Source organism: Corythoichthys intestinalis, chromosome 13 (genome assembly GCF_030265065.1).
Source record: "Corythoichthys intestinalis isolate RoL2023-P3 chromosome 13, ASM3026506v1, whole genome shotgun sequence".
NCBI lineage: Eukaryota > Metazoa > Chordata > Actinopteri > Syngnathiformes > Syngnathidae > Corythoichthys > Corythoichthys intestinalis.
Genome location: NC_080407.1, coordinates 4,962,468 through 4,980,943, shown reverse-complemented (window position 1 = coordinate 4,980,943; position 18,476 = coordinate 4,962,468). Strand labels below are relative to the sequence as shown.

Here is an 18,476-nt window from a genome sequence, read left to right as displayed (position 1 = left end):
GTACAGTATATATAATACAGTGCCTTGCAAAAGTATTCGGCCCCCTTGAACCTTGCAACCTTTCGCCACATTTCAGGCTTCAAACATAAAGATATAAAATTTTAATTTTTTGTCAAGAATCAACAACAAGTGGGACACAATCGTGAAGTGGAACAAAATTTATTGGATAATTTAAACTTTTTTAACAACTAAAAAACTGAAAAGTGGGGCGTGCAATATTATTCGGCCCCCTTGCGTTAATACTTTGTAGCGCCACCTTTTGCTCCAATTACGGCTGCAAGTCGCTTGGGGTATGTTTCTATCAGTTTTGCACATCGAGAGACTGACATTCTTGCCCATTCTTCCTTGCAAAACAGCTCGAGCTCAGTGAGGTTGGATGGAGAGTGTTTGTGAACAGCAGTCTTCAGCTCTTTCCACAGATTCTCGATTGGATTCAGGTCTGGACTTTGACTTGGCCATTCTAACACCTGGACACGTTTATTTTTGAACCATTCCATTGTAGATTTGGCTTTATGTTTTGGATCATTGTCCTGTTGGAAGATAAATCTCCGTCCCAGTCTCAGGTCTCGTGCAGATACCAACAGGTTTTCTTCCAGAATGTTCCTGTATTTGGCTGCATCCATCTTCCCGTCAATTTTAACCATCTTCCCTGTCCCTGCTGAAGAAAAGCAGGCCCAAACCATGATGCTGCCACCACCATGTTTGACAGTGGGGATGGTGTGTTCAGGGTGATGAGCTGTGTTGCTTTTACGCCAAACATATTGTTTTGCATTGTGGCCAAAAAGTTCAATTTTGGTTTCGTCTGACCAGGGCACCTTCTTCCACATGTTTGGTGTGTCTCCCAGGTGGCTTGTGGCAAACTTTAAACGAGACTTTTTATGGATATCTTTGAGAAATGGCTTTCTTCTTGCCACTCTTCCATAAAGGCCAGATTTGTGCAGTGTACGACTGATTGTTGTCCTATGGACAGACTCTCCCACCTCAGCTGTATATCTCTGCAGTTCATCCAGAGTGATCATGGGCCTCTTGGCTGCATCTCTGATCAGTTTTCTCCTTGTTTGAGAAGAAAGTTTGGAAGGACGGCCGGGTATTGGTAGATTTGCAGTGGTCTGATGCTCCTTCCATTTCAATATGATGGCTTGCACAGTGCTCCTTGAGATGTTTAAAGCTTGGGAAATCTTTTTGTATCCAAATCCGGCTTTAAACTTCTCCACAACAGTATCTCGGACCTGCCTGGTGTGTTCCTTGGTTTTCATAATGCTCTCTGCACTTTTAACAGAACCCTGAGACTATCACAGAGCAGGTGCATTTATACGGAGACTTGATTACACACAGGTGGATTCTATTTAACATCATCGGTGTTAGGTTTTGTGTTTGGTTTCTCCTTGTGTGACTTGTCCTGTGATTACCCATTACTCTCACCTGTGTGTGTTTTCCCAGTGTATTCGGCAATCTGCATCCACCTGTGTTACCCAGCTGTTCCTTGTCTCGTTATCCCTTGTCTGCTTGTGTATATATGCTCCCATTTTCTGTTCACTCCTTGCTGCGTCATTGTCTATGTCTATGTCAATGTCTGTGCCTGCGTCAAAGTTGAAGTCCAGTCCTAGCCCTCGTGTTCGTCTCAGTAAGTTTTTGATATTCAGCCTTTGTTAGTGACCTAAGTTATTTGTTGATAGTTTTTTGATCACCACAGCCTTTGTTTTGTACTTTGTGCCTTTTGTTAGTTATCATTAAAGCCCTTTTGAGTTCTCTGCCACCTGCCTCGCTGCCTTTTTCGTTTTCCCTGCATTTGGGTCCATAACAACCTGCCTGCCTGCCCGTTCATTCCTGACAGAATGACGCAGCCACTAGTGGACCCAGCGGGAAAAATCCAGCACCGGCGTACACGCCGACGACCATCCGCATGTTCCCCTGATTATATTCTGCCTCGCCACGTTTTTTTAGATTCAGATTTTTCTGATTTTGAAGATCACGATTCATATGATTTCCATTCTGATTCCGACTCCGACCTGGATTTTGATTTCACGCCCTCCGTTTCCCCTGGTAATTTTTCTTTCCACCCGTCGCACTTTATATCCCGTTCTGAAATCTTGGCCAAAGACTCCTACCTGGGATCCCGGTGGGCCATCTATCGGGGACCCCCCCGGGGTGGTCTGCGGGGACGCCCAGGCTCACTGCGGCCTAATGGGGCTATTCTGCCGCCCCTGCCACCTGAAGGCCCTCAGCAAAAGCCTCGGCTTGGCCGTCAACGCCGACGGCGGGCGGCGGTGCTGACGTCGTGGGTTCCCGAAGCTCCCGCGCCGGCTCCCCGCAGTCAAGTTCCGGCAACGCCGGCTCCCCGCAGTCAAGTTCCGGCAACGCCGGCTCCCCGCAGTCAAGTTCCGCCAACGCCGGCTCCCCGCAGTCAAGTTCCGCCAACGCCGGCTCCCCGCAGTCAAGTTCCGCCAACGCCGGCTCCCCGCAGTCAAGTTCCTCCCGCGCCGGCTCCACGCAGTCAAGTTCCTCCCGCGCCGGCTCCACGCAGTCAAGTTCCTCCCGCGCCGGCTCCACGCAGTCAAGTTCCTCCCGCGCCGGCTCCACGCAGTCAAGTTCCTCCCGCGCCGGCTCCACGCAGTCAAGTTCCTCCCGCGCCGGCTCCCCGCAGTCAAGTTCCTCCCACGCCGGCTCCCCGCAGTCAAGTTCCTCCCGCGCCGGCTCCCCGCAGTCAAGTTCCTCCCGCGCCGTCTCCCCGCAGTCAAGTTCCTCCCGCGCCGGCTCCCCGCAGTCCAGCTCCTCCCGCGCCGGCTCCCCGCAGTCCAGCGCCCGTCCCGGCGCCCAAGCTGCCCGAGGTGCCCGTCCCGGCGCCTCGTCGCCTAGTCCTTGTCCCGGCACCTCGCCGTCTGGCCTCCGTTCCAGTGCCTGCGCTGATTCCACGCAGTCCAGTGCCAGCGCCAAAGTCCAAGCTGCCCGAGGTGCCCGTCCCGGCGCCTCGTCGCCTAGTCCCTGTCCCGGCGCCTCGCCGTCTGACCTTCGTTCCAGTGCCCGACGACTCCGCTGCTGTTCCGCCAGCAGACTCCTGCGACTCCGCTGCTGTTCCGCCAGCAGACTCCTGCGACTCCGCTGCTGTTCCGCCAGCAGTCTCCTGCGACTCCGCTGCTGTTCCGCCAGCAGCCTCCTGCGACGCCGCTGCTGTTCCGCCAGCAGCCTCCTGCGACGCCGCTGCTGTTCCGCCAGCAGCCTCCTGCGACGCCGCTGCTGTTCCGCCAGCAGCCTCCTGCGACGCCGCTGCTGCTCCGCCAGCAGCCTCCTGCGACGCCGCTGCTGCTCCGCCAGCAGCCTCCTGCGACGCCGCTGCTGCTCCGCCAGCAGTCTCCTGCGACTCCGCTGCTGCTCCGCCAGCAGTCTCCTGCGACTCCGCTGCTGTCCCGCCAGCAGTCTCCTGCGACTCCGCTGCTGTCCCGCCAGCAGACGACTCCGCTGCTGTCCCGCCAGCAGACGACTCCGCTGCTGTCCCGCCAGCAGACGACACCGCTGCTGTCCCGCCAGCAGACGACACCGCTGCTGTCCCGCCAGCAGACGACACCGCTGCTGTCCCGCCAGCAGACGACACCGCTGCTGTCCCGCCAGCAGACGACACCGACGACGACACCGACGACGACTCCGACGACGACACCGACGACGACTCCGACGACGACTCCGACGACGACTCCGACGACGACTCCGACGACGACTCCGACGACGACTCCGACGACGACTCCGACGACGACTCCGACTCCGACTCCGACTCCGACTCTGTTCCTGGTCCGCACGACGACGACGACTCCGACTCTGTTCCTGGTCCGCACGACGACGACGACTCCGACTCTGTTCCTGGTCCGCACGACGACTCCGACTCCGACTCTGTTCCTGGTCCGCACGACGACTCCGACTCCGACTCTGTTCCTGGTCCGCACGACGACTCCGACTCCGACTCTGTTCCTGGTCCGCACGACGACTCCGACTCTGTTCCGGACCCTCGCCCCGATGATGCTGCTCCCCGTTTCCTGCCAAAACGTGGCGGTATGGACAACCGAGCACTACCTCGTCGGGGACGCCCGCCTGATCTGCCTGTGCGGTCGCCCAATGTCTGGCGCCCCGGGCGCCCTCCCGATCGACCCGTGCGATCGGCCCACGTCTGGCGTCCTGGACGCCCGCCTGACTGGCCGTGACGGGCTGGTGTTGCTCCCTCCTCCGAGCAACCTTCTGACTTTTTGTTTCCTCGGGACGTCTGGGATCCGTCCCTTGAGGGGGGGGTACTGTTAGGTTTTGTGTTTGGTTTCTCCTTGTGTGACTTGTCCTGTGATTACCCATTACTCTCACCTGTGTGTGTTTTCCCAGTGTATTCGGCAATCTGCATCCACCTGTGTTACCCAGCTGTTCCTTGTCTCGTTATCCCTTGTCTGCTTGTGTATATATGCTCCCATTTTCTGTTCACTCCTTGCTGCGTCATTGTCTATGTCTATGTCAATGTCTGTGCCTGCGTCAAAGTTGAAGTCCAGTCCTAGCCCTCGTGTTCGTCTCAGTAAGTTTTTGATATTCAGCCTTTGTTAGTGACCTAAGTTATTTGTTGATAGTTTTTTGATCACCACAGCCTTTGTTTTGTACTTTGTGCCTTTTGTTAGTTATCATTAAAGCCCTTTTGAGTTCTCTGCCACCTGCCTCGCTGCCTTTTTCGTTTTCCCTGCATTTGGGTCCATAACAACCTGCCTGCCTGCCCGTTCATTCCTGACAATCGGTCATTTAGGACAACATTGGATCATTCAGAGATCCTCACTGAACTTGTGGAGTGAGTTTGCTGCACTGAAAGTAAAGGGGCCGAATAATATTGCACGCCCCACTTTTCCGTTTTTTATTTGTTAAAAAAGTTTAAATTATCCAATAAATGTTGTTCCATTTCACGATTGTGTCCCACTTGTTGTTGATTCTTGACAAATAATTAAATTTCATATCTTTATGTTTGAAGCCTGAAATGTGGCGAAAGGTTGCAAGATTCAAGGGGGCCGAATACTTTTGCAAGGCACTGTATGTATGTATGTATGTGTATATATGTATATATATATATATATATATATATATATATATGATATAGCTTTTTCTGCACTCGTCATTGTACCCTTTATGAAAACGTTGGTTGGTCCTCACTACAGTCAAGAAGAAATATCCACATCATCTATAAGACTACTGTGCAAACTTCCTAACTACCTCACATCTCTCCTGTCACTCAAATCCAGTAACTACAAAACATGATCATCCAACTACTTCACCCTAAACATTCCACTCACACGCACTAATGTTGGCAGAACTGGCTTTAGCTACTATGCTCCTCTTCAATGGAACAAATTGCAATCTACTCTTAAACTACAGACAGTCATTCATCTTTTAAATCTCTTTTGTCTGATGTTTTTACTGATTATTGTAACTGTTTCCGTTAGTGTATTTTGAGTTATTTGATATTTGTGAATGTTTTTTTTTGTGCTATGGCCTCTCTTGTAAAAGAGATATTAATCTCAATGAGACTGCCTGATAAAATAAAGATTAAATAAATACATAAAATAAAAATATAGTCATGAAAATGTATTTTTCAAGCACAAAAACACACTTTACAGATGGCCTTTTTTTCCCAACAGCGCTCTGTGCCAAACGCCGACGGTGCGCACGCACGGACGCACGCACGCAGCCCTTACTCACACACACCCGCTCACAAACTCCCTCAGACAGAAAGCGTGAAAGCTAGATGGTCGCCGCTCGCGCGTGGATCATGCCGCCGCTCCGCGCGTCTCTTTAGACCCCAAAAACCCTCTACAATCCGCGCCATGAAACCTGTTGCCTCATCCGCCGACTACATGGAGTGACCCGTAGTGTGCTTTTCGGGGGGATGGAGGCGGGAACAGCGGGGATGAATTGGGCTGCTTTTTCGCCAACTTTGAATGATTTTCTCCCTCCGTTTGTCTGATTTTGCTTGAAGCGTCACAGCATGCAGACTGATGACAAGATCCCCGTGAGTACAGCGTACTTTTATCTACATTCATTTTAATATTGATCCTGAGAGACTAGTATAGTGTTTGTAAAGGTTTTATAATGTTGCAGGAGACCCAACACGACACGTGACCATGTTTGGATAGTATCCAAGGGAAACACCAGTACTAAACCATCCCTAAAAAGGGGCTCCCCTCATTATTTGGACACGCAATTGACGTTTAAAAAAAAAAAAAAAAAAAAGAATGTGCATACCTCACTCATAGTTTGGAGCTGCGGCATTGTGTGAAGTGTCTTTGTGCTCCAGCATCACTCTGTCTTTTGGGTGTCGTCAGCCACAGTTGTTTGTTTTAGTCGTCGGACCACCTGGCCAGTAAATTCAGCAAATATCAGTCGGGTTTTGCTTATTTCAGTTGAGAAACGGGATGCATTTGTGGGTTTGCAGTGTTGCTCAATGGAGGTTTTGAAACTTATTCACAGTTATTGACGGAGATAGACATCAATCCGTTTGATGTTAATAGAGAATGATTGGACGTCGTCGTCAATGGCGCTGAATGACGACGAGAGATTTCAAATAGATTTTTACTAAGGGCGTAACGGTACATAATAGTATTGAACCGTTTCGGTACATGGTAGTCGGTTCGGAACTGACGCGTACCGAACGAGTTTCTGACGTAATGTAACCCTTACTTTTTGAGGCTGTGAGTCGATCCGGTTACAGTTTCTTTGTGTAGATTATATTTACTCCGTCTTCTCTCCTACAACGAGGACCAACACGGTAGGACAGTCCAGAAACGTCAACGGCGCGACAATGTGGCCGCCGCGAGAACGCAGTGAAACGCCAGCGTTAAAGTCAATCAGCCAATGCACACCAGTCGCAGTGCGGCCGCGTGTTAGATGCGTCCCAGAAGCGGCTCAACACGACACACGCGAAAAGAACGGCGGAGTTTATTATTTGACGCGAGACGCCTGCGTCAATACTACTTGCTAGGATCGGGCCGGAAGTCACTCGTGTAATAATACGGTGGAGCCGGTCAATTTTCAAACTGATATGCAATCGTAACCTACTTTTTGAGTCCATCAGATTTCTTCAGTGGTAGATCGTGGCACAGTTGACTTGTTTTTGTTGATTTACTGCCAACTTCTCTGCTATAATAATAACCAACCCGGCCATGCGTTCAATACAAAACCCTCCTACCACAACAAAACAAGTAGGAACTAATATTCGCATAGGAACTAAAGTTATACAACATAAAATATACAATATAAATGAATACTACATCACATTTGTAAAATATAAACACATAATAGAATAATAGCCCATTTAAATGAAATAAATTGAAATGAGCTAAAACACCTGTAATTGAATAATAAGAATAATACACAGATCCTGCTTACACAATTAAATTGATTAATTTCTGTGTGGCGTTTTAACTTGAGAAAATCCACCAATAAAGCTTTTCAAAACCATTCATGAGAAAAAAATATGTTTCATTGAGGCATTTCATTTGTAAAATACATGTTAAAATCTTTGTCCTTGGGATTGCTTTTCTCTTTAGCACAGGACTTCTTTTTTCTTCTTTCTTTCAGAAAGAAAGCTGACCAATACGCGGGGTCTGAAAGGCAAATTGTTGTTGGATTATCTTTAAATACCTACTTTTTGAGCAGAATTCTAGCTTTGTATTGGCTAATGTTCCTATTGTCGAAAGCACAAAAGTATGTAATAAACAACTAGCACATTTATATTTTGCATTTTCTTTTTTTACTGTACTGAAAATGAACCGAACCGTGACCTCAAAACCGAGGTACGTACCGAACCGAGATTTTTGTGTACCGTTACACCCCTAAAATTGACCTATTTATTGCCAATTACAAATGGCCGTCATTGGCAATAAATGTTGGCCTCCGTTTTAGCAGCTCTACTCAAATTTCCCATCATACCTTCCCTCTGGCGTCTCCTTCCAAACAATAGCTCTAAATAAAGAATCAAAGGAGCAAAGGTGATGCGACTGCCCACTCTGCCGCGAAAAGGTTCCCACTTCAGTGTTTTTGAGAACTTGCCAATAGCCACTCCGTGCGCTCGTGTGTGCCGACGTCCGCGCTCGAGTTCATTCAGAGCGTTACGTAATCCGCCGCCGCTCAAAGCCGCTGTCTTCGCTTTTTATCGCCGCTAAACCCTGTGTTGTATTATACTATTATCGATGCATCGTCAACTATATCGCTCCAGTAGACTTTTAATTTTAAAAAAAAGTCATTTGGATATTTTCTAGGTCAACAATGTCTGAATCGACTATTACAATAGTTAACTATTAATATTAAAGATGTCATGTCTGATCACGTCATTTTCAAAGTATCGGAATCGGCAAAAAAATATCGGACATGCCTTTTTTTAATATATATTAGGGCTGTCAAACAATTAGAATTTTCAATCGAGTTAATTACAGCTTAAAAATTAATTAATCGTAATTCAAACCATCTATAAAATATACCATATTTTTCTGTAAAATATTGTTGTACATAAGTACTGTATTTGTTTATTATAACAATAAATCAACAAGATGGCATTAACATTATTAACATTCTGTTAAAGCGATCCATGGATAGAAAGACTTGTAGTTCTTAAAAGAAAAATGTTAGTACAAGGTATAGAAATTTGATATTAAAACCCCTCTTAATGTTTTCGTTTTAATGAAATTTGTAAAATTTTCAATCAAAAAATAAACTAGTAGCCCGCCATTGTTGATGTCAATAATTACTTACACAATGCTCATGGGTGCTGAAGCCTATAAAATCAGTCGCACCCAAGCGCCAGCAGAGGGCGGCAAAACTCCATAAAACACAACAAGTGAGCGTTTCACTGTACTGTCATTTAAATCTGTCTGAGCGGGTCATCTGCGTTAATTGTGTCAAATATTTTGACGTGATTGGTTTAAAAACTTAACGCCAGTTAACGCGATAATTTTGACAGCCCTAATATATATATTTTTTAATTACATCGTTTTCCAATTGTATTTAACGTTACAGACAAAATGTCTTACATCCAGATCCAAATCCAGAGTCTTTAGTTTTGGCTTAAAGTAGGGCTAGCAAATTTATCGCGTAAACGGCGGTATTTTTTTTTTTTTTTAATTAATCACGTTAAAGTATTTAATGCAATTAACGCATGTTCTGCACGACCCACTCAAGCATTGGTGCGTTCAATCTATAATGGTGCCGTTTTACTTCTATATAGCCCTAACAGGCAAAGTAAAATGAGTAGAAAGAATTTTGGCAGTCTTTGGAGCCTCTTTTTAATTGGCTAAAGCCTTAAAATCCCTCTCTCCACAAGTAGAAATATCGTGGGAAGCAATGTGGGGAAGAATGGTAGTGGTTGATCTTTTTCTTAGCACTCTGTGTTACTTACCAACGCAGAGAAGATATATCAATTGGTGCCACTACGCACAGTCATGGTTGCACTTCCCATCATGCATTTGGGCAGAAGACTTAAATGGCTACAGTATCATTTACTGAAAGATCAACAAATACACTAGATTGCAATATTTAGTCACAATATACAAAGTCACAAGTCTTTCTGTCCGTGGATCCCTCTCACAGAAAGAATGTTCATAATGTAAATGCCATCTTGAGGATTTATTGTCATGATAAACAAATACAGTACTTATGTACTGTATGTTGAATGTATATATTTGTCCGAGTTTTATTCATTTTTTTCTTAATGCATTGCCAAAATGTATATGATCGGGAAAAATTATCGGGAATGATTGGAATTGAATCGGGAGCAAAAAAAAAAGCAATCGGATCAGGAAATATCGGGATTGGCAGATACTCAAACTAAAACGATCGGGATCGGATCGGGAGCAAAAAAACATGATCGGAACAACCCTAATTAATATGTTAATCGACGACTCAACTGCTCTACTCAATTGTTTTTTTCCAGGTTGTCAGTTGTTCATCAAGCCCCCAAGACAACGGCGAGGGCCTCCACTTCGCCGACGGCCGGCGGAAAGTCGACTATGTCCTGGTTTTCCATCAGCGCCGACACGCCTCCGTCCGCTCCCCCGCCAGCACATCAGTCTCCCACGACCGACTCTCCATCGTTTCCAACGGCAATTTCCCGCCGTCGGGGGGCTCGGACGGCAAAGGAGGGGGAAGTAGCGGCGTCCTGCCGGGGGGCGAAGCCGTCAGTATTGGCGAAGTGTTCATGGAGCTGGACAGCGGCGGAGGCAATGACGCGGCCGAGCCCGCCGACCATGAGATGCGGCTGATCAGACAAGAGTTCGAAGCCAACCTGCTGGAGGCCGGATTGGAGATTGAACGAGACAGAGAGGTGAGTAGGATGTGTCCATCGTCAATTCGATACTACTAGTTGAAAAGTGTGTTTTTCTTTAGTTGTTTTTTTGGGTGGCCTCTCTCTATATCACATTTCCAAAGCACATTAAAATTAGCAACACGGTGCCCTCCATGTCACTACACAGTGCTCGGATAGATGACTCATGCAATTTGAAGTGGATATTCTTTCTGTGCAGTATTTTTCCGCACTTTGAAGGCTCACAATATTGCCAATGGGTGTTTTTAGCAATTTGATTGCTTGAGTTTTGTTGTCTATTTTCAAATAACACTTACAGTGGGGCAAATAAGTATTTAGTCAACCACTAATTGTGCAAGTTCTCCCACTTGAAAATATTAGAGAGGCCTGTAATTGTCAACATGAGTAAACCTCAACCATGAGAGACAGAATGTGGAAAAAAAAACAGAAAATCTCATTGTTTGATTTTTAAAGAATTTATTTGCAAATCATGGTGGAAAATAAGTTTGGTCTATACCAAAAGTTCATCTTAATACTTTGTTATGTACCCTTTGTTGGCAATAACGGAGGCCAAATGTTTTCTGTAACTCTTCACAAGCTTTTCACACACTGTTGCTGGTATTTTGGCCCATTCCTCCATGCAAATCTCCACTAGAGCAGTGATGTTTTGGGATTGTCGTTGGGCAACATGGACTTTCAACTCCCTCCTCACCCTGTGGCGTCAAAATGATAACAAGAACGGTGAGCAAAAATCCCAGAACCACACGGGGGGGACCTAGTGTATGACCTACAGAGAGCTGGGACCACAGTAACAAAGGCTACTATCAGTAACACAATGCGCCGCCAGGGACTCAAATCTTGCACTGCCAGACGTGTCCCCCTGCTGAAGAAAGTACACCTCCAGGCCCGTCTGCGGTTCACTAAAGAGCATTTGGATGATCCAGAAGACGACTGGGAGAATGTGTTATGGTCAGATGAAACCAAAATAGAACTTTTTGGTAGAAACACAGGTTCTCGTGTTTGGAGGTGAAATAATACTGAATTGCATCCGAAGAACACCATACCCACTGTGAAGCATGGGGGTGGAAAGATCATGCTTTGGGGCTGTTCTTCTGCAAAGGGACCAGGACGACTGATCTGTGTAAAGGAAAGAATGAATGGGGCCATGTATCAAGAGATTTTGAGTGAAAATCTCCTTCCATCAGCAAGGGCATTGAAGATGAGACGTGGCTGGGTCTTTCAGCATGACAATGATCCCAAACACACAGCCAGGGCAACAAAGGAGTGGATTCGTAAGAAGCATTTCAAGGTCCTGGAGTGGCCTAGCGAGTCTCCAGATATCAACCCCATAGAAAATCTGTGGAGGGAGTTGAAAGTCTGTGTTGCCCAACGACAGCCCCAAAACATCACTGCTCTAGAGGAGATCTGCATGGAGGAATGGGCCAAAATACCAGCAACAGTGTGTGAAAGAGTTATTCTTGCTTGTGAAGAGTTATTCTGTCTCTCGTGGTTGAGGTTTAACCATGTTGACAATTACAAGCCTCTCTAATATTTTCAAGTGGGAGAACTTGCACAATTAGTGGTTGGCTAAATACTTATTTGCCCCACTGTATATCAATGCGTTTTTAGCGTATGTCCTGATAAGTTTTGATTTACCACATGATAAATGAGACAAATGTCCCTTTTTAACTTTACTTTTGAGAGTTTTCAACCCTACTAATGTCGTTTGGCAAGCTCTCCTTCCAATCACCAGCTGCTAGCCGTGACCGCTTTGCTGTCATTTGCGTAATCTAGCGTGCGAAACAGCTCATTTAGCTTTTGCCATTCGGACGTCCTTCAACGCGGATGCGTCAAATGCTTCGGTTCTGGCTATTTTGTGTGTGAATTTGTGCACTGTGGGCGCTTGGCACGACACCCACTCATTGTGAAAGTTCTATTATGCTGAAAGGAGCCGTTTTGGCAACTTCCACTATTTTGGTTGAAAATTGAATGGTACTGAATAATCAGTTGGCCGCTGTACTTCAATCTAGGATGGGATTGGCTTCCTAGTAGCGCTTTATCTTATCACATAGATTGACTTTCATTCCCTCCTTTGACTATATAGTCTAGGATACTCTTACAGAGTGACTGACAAACATGATTATAGAGCTTCATTTGAATATGGTGAGGGGGATACTCTTACAGAATGACTGACAAACACAATTACACCCCCTCAGCTCTGGATGTACCTTCAGCAGGTGCTAACAAGTTCTAAAAGAGAAGTTCAGCTTTGTCTTTTTGTGAGTAGAATAACAAAAGAAACACTTTGTAATCTTATTTTGGTAAAGTTTTGCGTGACGGCACACAGAAAATTGGCAAGACTTAAATGTCAAACTTGTTTACTGCGTCCCAAGATTAATAAGTTGACCTTCGATCCTTTTACAGGACACTTTTGATTAAATTGCCACAATATATAGTGATTACCATATTGGCCCGAATATAAGACGGCCCTGAAGACGACCACCTCTTTTTCAAGACTTTTTGAACACAAAATTAATTTTTTAAGCAGAAAATAATTACAGTACATCCGAAACAAATGATTATAACAATATACAGTGCCCTCCATAATTATTGGCACCCCTGAAAAAGATGTGTTTTTTAGCTTCTAATATATATTTTTATTTTATTCAAATAATATGGGACCTTAATGGAAAGAAAGAGAAAAATCCAACCTTCAATACAAGTGCATTCATTCAGTGGGGAAAAAATTCCACATAAAGAAAAAAATATTTCAAATAATATGTGTCACAATTATTAGCACCACTGGTGTTAATACTTTGTACAACCCCCTTTTGCCAACAAAACAAGGTCTGGGGACTGAGATGGCCATGGGAGGAGCTTGATTTTGTGTCTGGTGAACCATTTCTGTGTAGATTTGACCATATGTTTAGGGTCATTGTCTTGCTGAAAGACCCAGTGACGACCCATCTTCAGCTTTCGGGCAGAGAGCAACCGATTTTGATTTAAAATGTCCTGGTATTTCAAAGCGTTCATGATGCCATGCACGGTCCCAGTTGAAGCCCCGTTGAAGCCTGGGACCATGTGCTTTGGTCAGATGAGACCAAAATTGAGCTTTTTGGCAACAAACACTCTAAGTGGGTCTGGCGTGCCACGAAAGATGCACATGCTGAAAAGCACCTCATCCCCACTCTGAAGTATGGGGGTGGGTCAGTGATGCTGTGGAGCTGTTTCGCTTCCAAATGCCTTGGGAACCTTGTTAGGGTGCATGGCATCATGAATGCTTTGAAATACCAGGACATTTTAAATCAAAATCTGTTGCCCTATGCCCGAAAGCTGAAGATGGGTCGTCACTGGGTCTTTCAGCAAGACAATGACCCTAAACATATGGCCAAATCTACACAGAAATGGTTCACCAGACACCAAATCAAGCTCCTCCCATTGCCAACTCAGTCCCCAGACCTTGTTTTGTTGGCAAAAGGGGGTTGTACAAAGTATTAATACCAGGGGTGCTAATAATTGTGACACACATTATTTGATGTCAAATAATTTTTTCTTTATGTGGGATTTTTTTCCCCCACTGAATGAATGCACTTGTATTGAAGGTTGGATTTTTCTCTTTTTTCCATTAAGGTCCCATATTATTTGAATTTAAAAAAAAAAATTAGAAGTAGGGCTGTCAAAATTATCGCGTTAACTGGCGGTAATTCATTTTTTAAAATTAATCACGTTAAAATATTTGACACAATTAACGCACATGCCCCGCTCAGACAGATTTAAATGACAGTACAATGAAATGCCCACACGTTAATTGTGTTTTGTGGAGTTTTGCCGCTCTCTGCTGCTGGCGCTTGGGTGCAACTGATTTTATAGGCTTCAGCACCCATGAGCATTGTGTAAATAATTATTGACATCAACAATGGTGGGCTACTAGTTTATTTTTTGATTGAAATTTTTACAAATTTTATTAAAACGAAACATGAAGAGGGGTTTTAATATAAAATTTCTGTAACTTGTACTAACATTTATCTTTTAAGAGCTACAAGTCTTTCTATCCATGGATCGCTTTAACAGAATGTTAATTCTGGTAATGCCATCTTGTTGATTTTTTGTTATAATAAACAAATACAGTACTTATGTAACGTATGTTGAATGTATATATCTATCTTGTGTCTTATCTTTCCATTCCAACAATAATTTACAGAAAAATATGGCATATTTTATAGATGGTTTGAATTGCGATTAATTACGATTAATTAATTTTTAAGCTGTAATTAACTGGATTAAAAATTGTAATCGTTTGACAGCCCTAATTAGAAGCTAAAAAACACATCTTTTTCAGGGGTACCAATAATCACTGTATTTGAGAGAAAAAGCATGTTATTTTGCCTTATCCAAATCTTAATATCCGAACACTTAAATATGTAATCTAAAGTGCAATCACATTCGTAAATGAATGGCTTCTGTTTTTTGAAATGTAAATAAACCAATCTATTGTGATAAAACAACAAAATTGAAATAACTGCATTAGCCATCAAAGTGAAGTCAAACTGTAACTGTAGTCTTGAAACAAATCTGAATAAGGAAAAACATTGCAATAAAATAATGCAAACTGGTTAAACTTAAGAATAGCTGAGATTTGTCATGACAGAACATCGCTTCAATTATATCTGGCGCCATCTAGCGTCGTGAATGGGTATAATGTCTAGACCGCGAATATATGACGACCCCCTCTTTTTCAGTCTTATTTCAATGCAAAAAAACACCGTCTTAAATTCGGGCCAATTCGGTCATTGATTCGGTGAGATGCTAGTAGTAGATTTCCTGAATTTTGAGTGAAGCGTGACTTTGTCTATTATACATAACGTTCAGTATTCATTTTTAGCATGGACTTTTCTTCGCTGCCGCCTCTCACTCAGCTGCATGCTGTCACCCAAACGATCACCCTCTCTACATGCGCAACCCTCCGCCCCCCACCGGATGCGTCCTAGTTACCCCCCCAACCCCCACTGAGATAAAGAGCTAATTGGAAATCCCGCTACTAATTAACCTTTTCCAGACTCAAATGTATTTATATCTGCTGTTTTTTGAGAGAAAGAGGGCAAGGGAAGGTGAATGTGACAATTGTGGGTGTTTATCATCAAATTCAGCAAACTCATTGGCTGTTTACATCCATTGCCATTAAAGGCAGTGAATCAGTTCATAGAACACCCTGATATTTTTTATCTAAAGCTACATTTTGTAGTTTCATTCCATCTTTTTTGTCCACTGCGTGCTGTAAATGAGCAGCAGGGAGGAAGTCGCTGATGTGATGAAAGGAGAAAATGAAACACAAGAGCGGCGAGAGTGGCAGTTGAATGAGCCGGCCTGTCAATCAAGCCGCTGAAAGCGCCGGCCGCTAGGTACAGAAGGTACAGTCGTGTAGATGGCGGTGGGCTGAGGGGGAGTGAAAGATCTCAGTAGCGTCGCCGTCCAGAAAGGGAATCGGGTTTCCACCGGAACCCGCCCCCTTCTCCATCCCTTTACCGTTGCCGATCGGGGTCCTAGGAGTGTAACATTACCCGTTGGCTCGCTCTCCATCCCCTTTTGGACTCTCCGTTTCTTCAATACGCACAAATCTGTCAGTCACTCTTGTCCGTAAAAAAGGGGTCGCCGCAAAAAAGCGACAATCAGTTTTGGGAAAGTTCATTTTCTACATGAACTAGTTCAGACTGCAGTTCACAAATTTTAAAAAGAACTGTTCAGTTCTTAGTTCATAATTCAAAATTTGGAACGAAAGTTCATGGTTCAAAATAAATAATCAAGGTATCTGACCTTCTTGCCAGTCTGCCGGAGCCGCGCCAGCCGAACCGTCGGACCCGCACTAGCGTAGCTCCAACGACTCCGGCCGGCGAGACCTCGACAATCCGGCCAGAAGGCCAAACTCTACGCGTTCACCTTAGTCTTAACTAGGGCTGTCAAACGATTAAAAATTTTAATCGAGTTAATCACAGCTTAAAAATGAATTAATCGTAATTCAAACCATCTATAAAATATGCCATATTTTTCTGTAAATTATTGTTGGAATGGAAAGATAGGACACAAGACGGGTAAATACATTCAACATACTGTACATAAGTACTGTATTTGTTTATTATAACAATAAATCAACAAGATGGCATTAACATCCTTAACATTCTGTTAAAGCGATCCATGGATAGAGAGACTTGTAGTTCTTAAAAGATAAATGTTAGTACAAGTTATAGAAATTATATATTAAAACCCCTCTTAATGTTTTTGTTTTAATAAAATTTGTAAAATTTTCAAACAAAAAATAAACTAGTAGCTCGCCATTGTTGACGTCAATAATTATTGGCTCATAAAGAGCTCGCTAAAAAGAGCTGGAATTCCCATCACGAGTGCACAAAATTGCCAATAACCAGGGCTGTGCAGAGATTGATGGAGGGGCAGGTGCTCATAAATCAAAAGGGGCAAACCAAACTAGATGTAAACTTAACCAGAACTTAAATATGTTTACCTTTCTAGATGAGAACAGACAAATAATGGTTGCCTATAAAGCAGTGTTGTTTTCGTCAACGATGACTATAACGAAAATATTTCGTGGATGAAATTTTTTTTTCATGACCATGACTAGAGGATAACAAGCTAAAAACCTATCTTGGGAGACTAAAACTTAACCACACGAATGCCAGTTTTTGTCAGATGAGACGAGAACGAGACGAAAAAGCGCCATAGTTTTCGTCCCATGTTCACAATTTGTGACATTTTATGTGTAGTTAGCCTGCCTGGTTGTGTCACTCGTGACCTGCTGCAACCCCCCAACTCACCTACTAGTCTAGTGTCCTCTCCAGTCTCCCCATTGCTTGTTTTGAGACACACACGGTAAGATTTGTCGTCTTATCTTGGGAAGAGAGAATATGCAATATTGTTTTAGCCTTTAAAGGTCTGTGCTAAATGTAACTTGCAGCGTTAGCATAGCATTCACGTTCATGTTAGCATTAGGCTACTGCTAACGGCGAGCTTCCTCCTAAACTCTCAGACAACTTTTTTTACGTACAATTCGTGGCATCCAGGTGGGTATAACTAATTAAAAATAATATAACCTACTGTTTTCTTGCTGACTGTGTATTATCATGTGATAGATTTGTAGACGCTACAATACGTGCTCGTCTGTCAATGTTCATTGGAAACTTTTTCTTATTTTTGGAGTGACATTTTCAATTTTGACTTAATGTCGATCAAAACCAGACGGAATTAGTCTGAATTTTTGTCAACAAAAAACAGACGAAGACAAACGCATTTTGAAATGACTAAAATATGACTAAGACTAATAAGTGTTATCGTCGAAAAGACTAAAATTAAGACCAAAATTCAAATGGCTGTCAAAAATAACACTGGAGAATAGAGAGTAGAGCCACACGGGTCGAAATAGCCTTGGGGCTTTGGGGTAATTCATCATTAAAGTAAAAAAATAAGAGAAAATGGCATTTTTATTTTATTTTATTTTTTTAAATCCCTACAATAAAATGTTCACTACAGTATTTGCTCGAACACGGTTTAATAGGGTAGCACCGTTTGTTTTCAACCACCAGATGTCCTCAGACTCCTCACCACACATCCAGGTCTCAGAGTAACAGCATGCAGGTGGAGGGGGGTTCTATGTCGGTTTAGCAGCACACAGATGGCTTTTTTTATTTATTTAGGTCTTTTCGGTGTTCAAGTGAAGTACTTGGTGACGTGCCTGCACACTCGGCCAGCACACACATACGCACAAAAAAAAAAAAAAAGCCCAGTCAAAAGGGGCACTTTGGGCATGTAGGGGCAAAGGGGAAGGTGCTCAAGCACCCTTCGCCCCCCCTCGCACATGCCTGCTAATAACTAATTGGTTGGAAAAGTCATCGACAAATGTTTTGATAATCTATTAATTAATAGTAAAGTAAATATTTCTTATTCCAATGCACATTTCCAGCTAAAATGTAAAGCCCAGAGTACGATAACATTAAATAACATGTGATTTATAAATGAGTCGGCTAAAAGCAAAAGTAATTGGTAGGGTTGTTCCGATCATGTTTTTTTGCTCCCGATCCGATCCCGATCGTTTTAGTTTGAGTATCTGCCGATCCCGATATTTCCTGATCCGATTGCTTTTTTTTGCTCCCGATTCAATTCCAATCATTCC

General features: G+C 43.9%; 1 protein-coding gene across 3 annotated transcripts in view; it reads left to right on the top strand.

The window, feature by feature from the left end:
- The window catches only part of ano2b (anoctamin 2b), a 64,641-nt gene that overhangs the window by 8,454 nt on the left and 37,711 nt on the right, over window positions 1-18,476 (top strand). For 2 of the 3 annotated variants that reach the window (XM_057854405.1, XM_057854407.1), the window contains exons 3-4: window positions 5,984-6,016; window positions 9,932-10,321. In XM_057854405.1, coding sequence (XP_057710388.1) covers window positions 5,984-6,016; window positions 9,932-10,321 — 423 coding nt within the window. The remainder of the gene's footprint in view (window positions 1-5,983; window positions 6,017-9,931; window positions 10,322-18,476) is intronic. The other variant, XM_057854406.1, reaches the window with a different exon arrangement.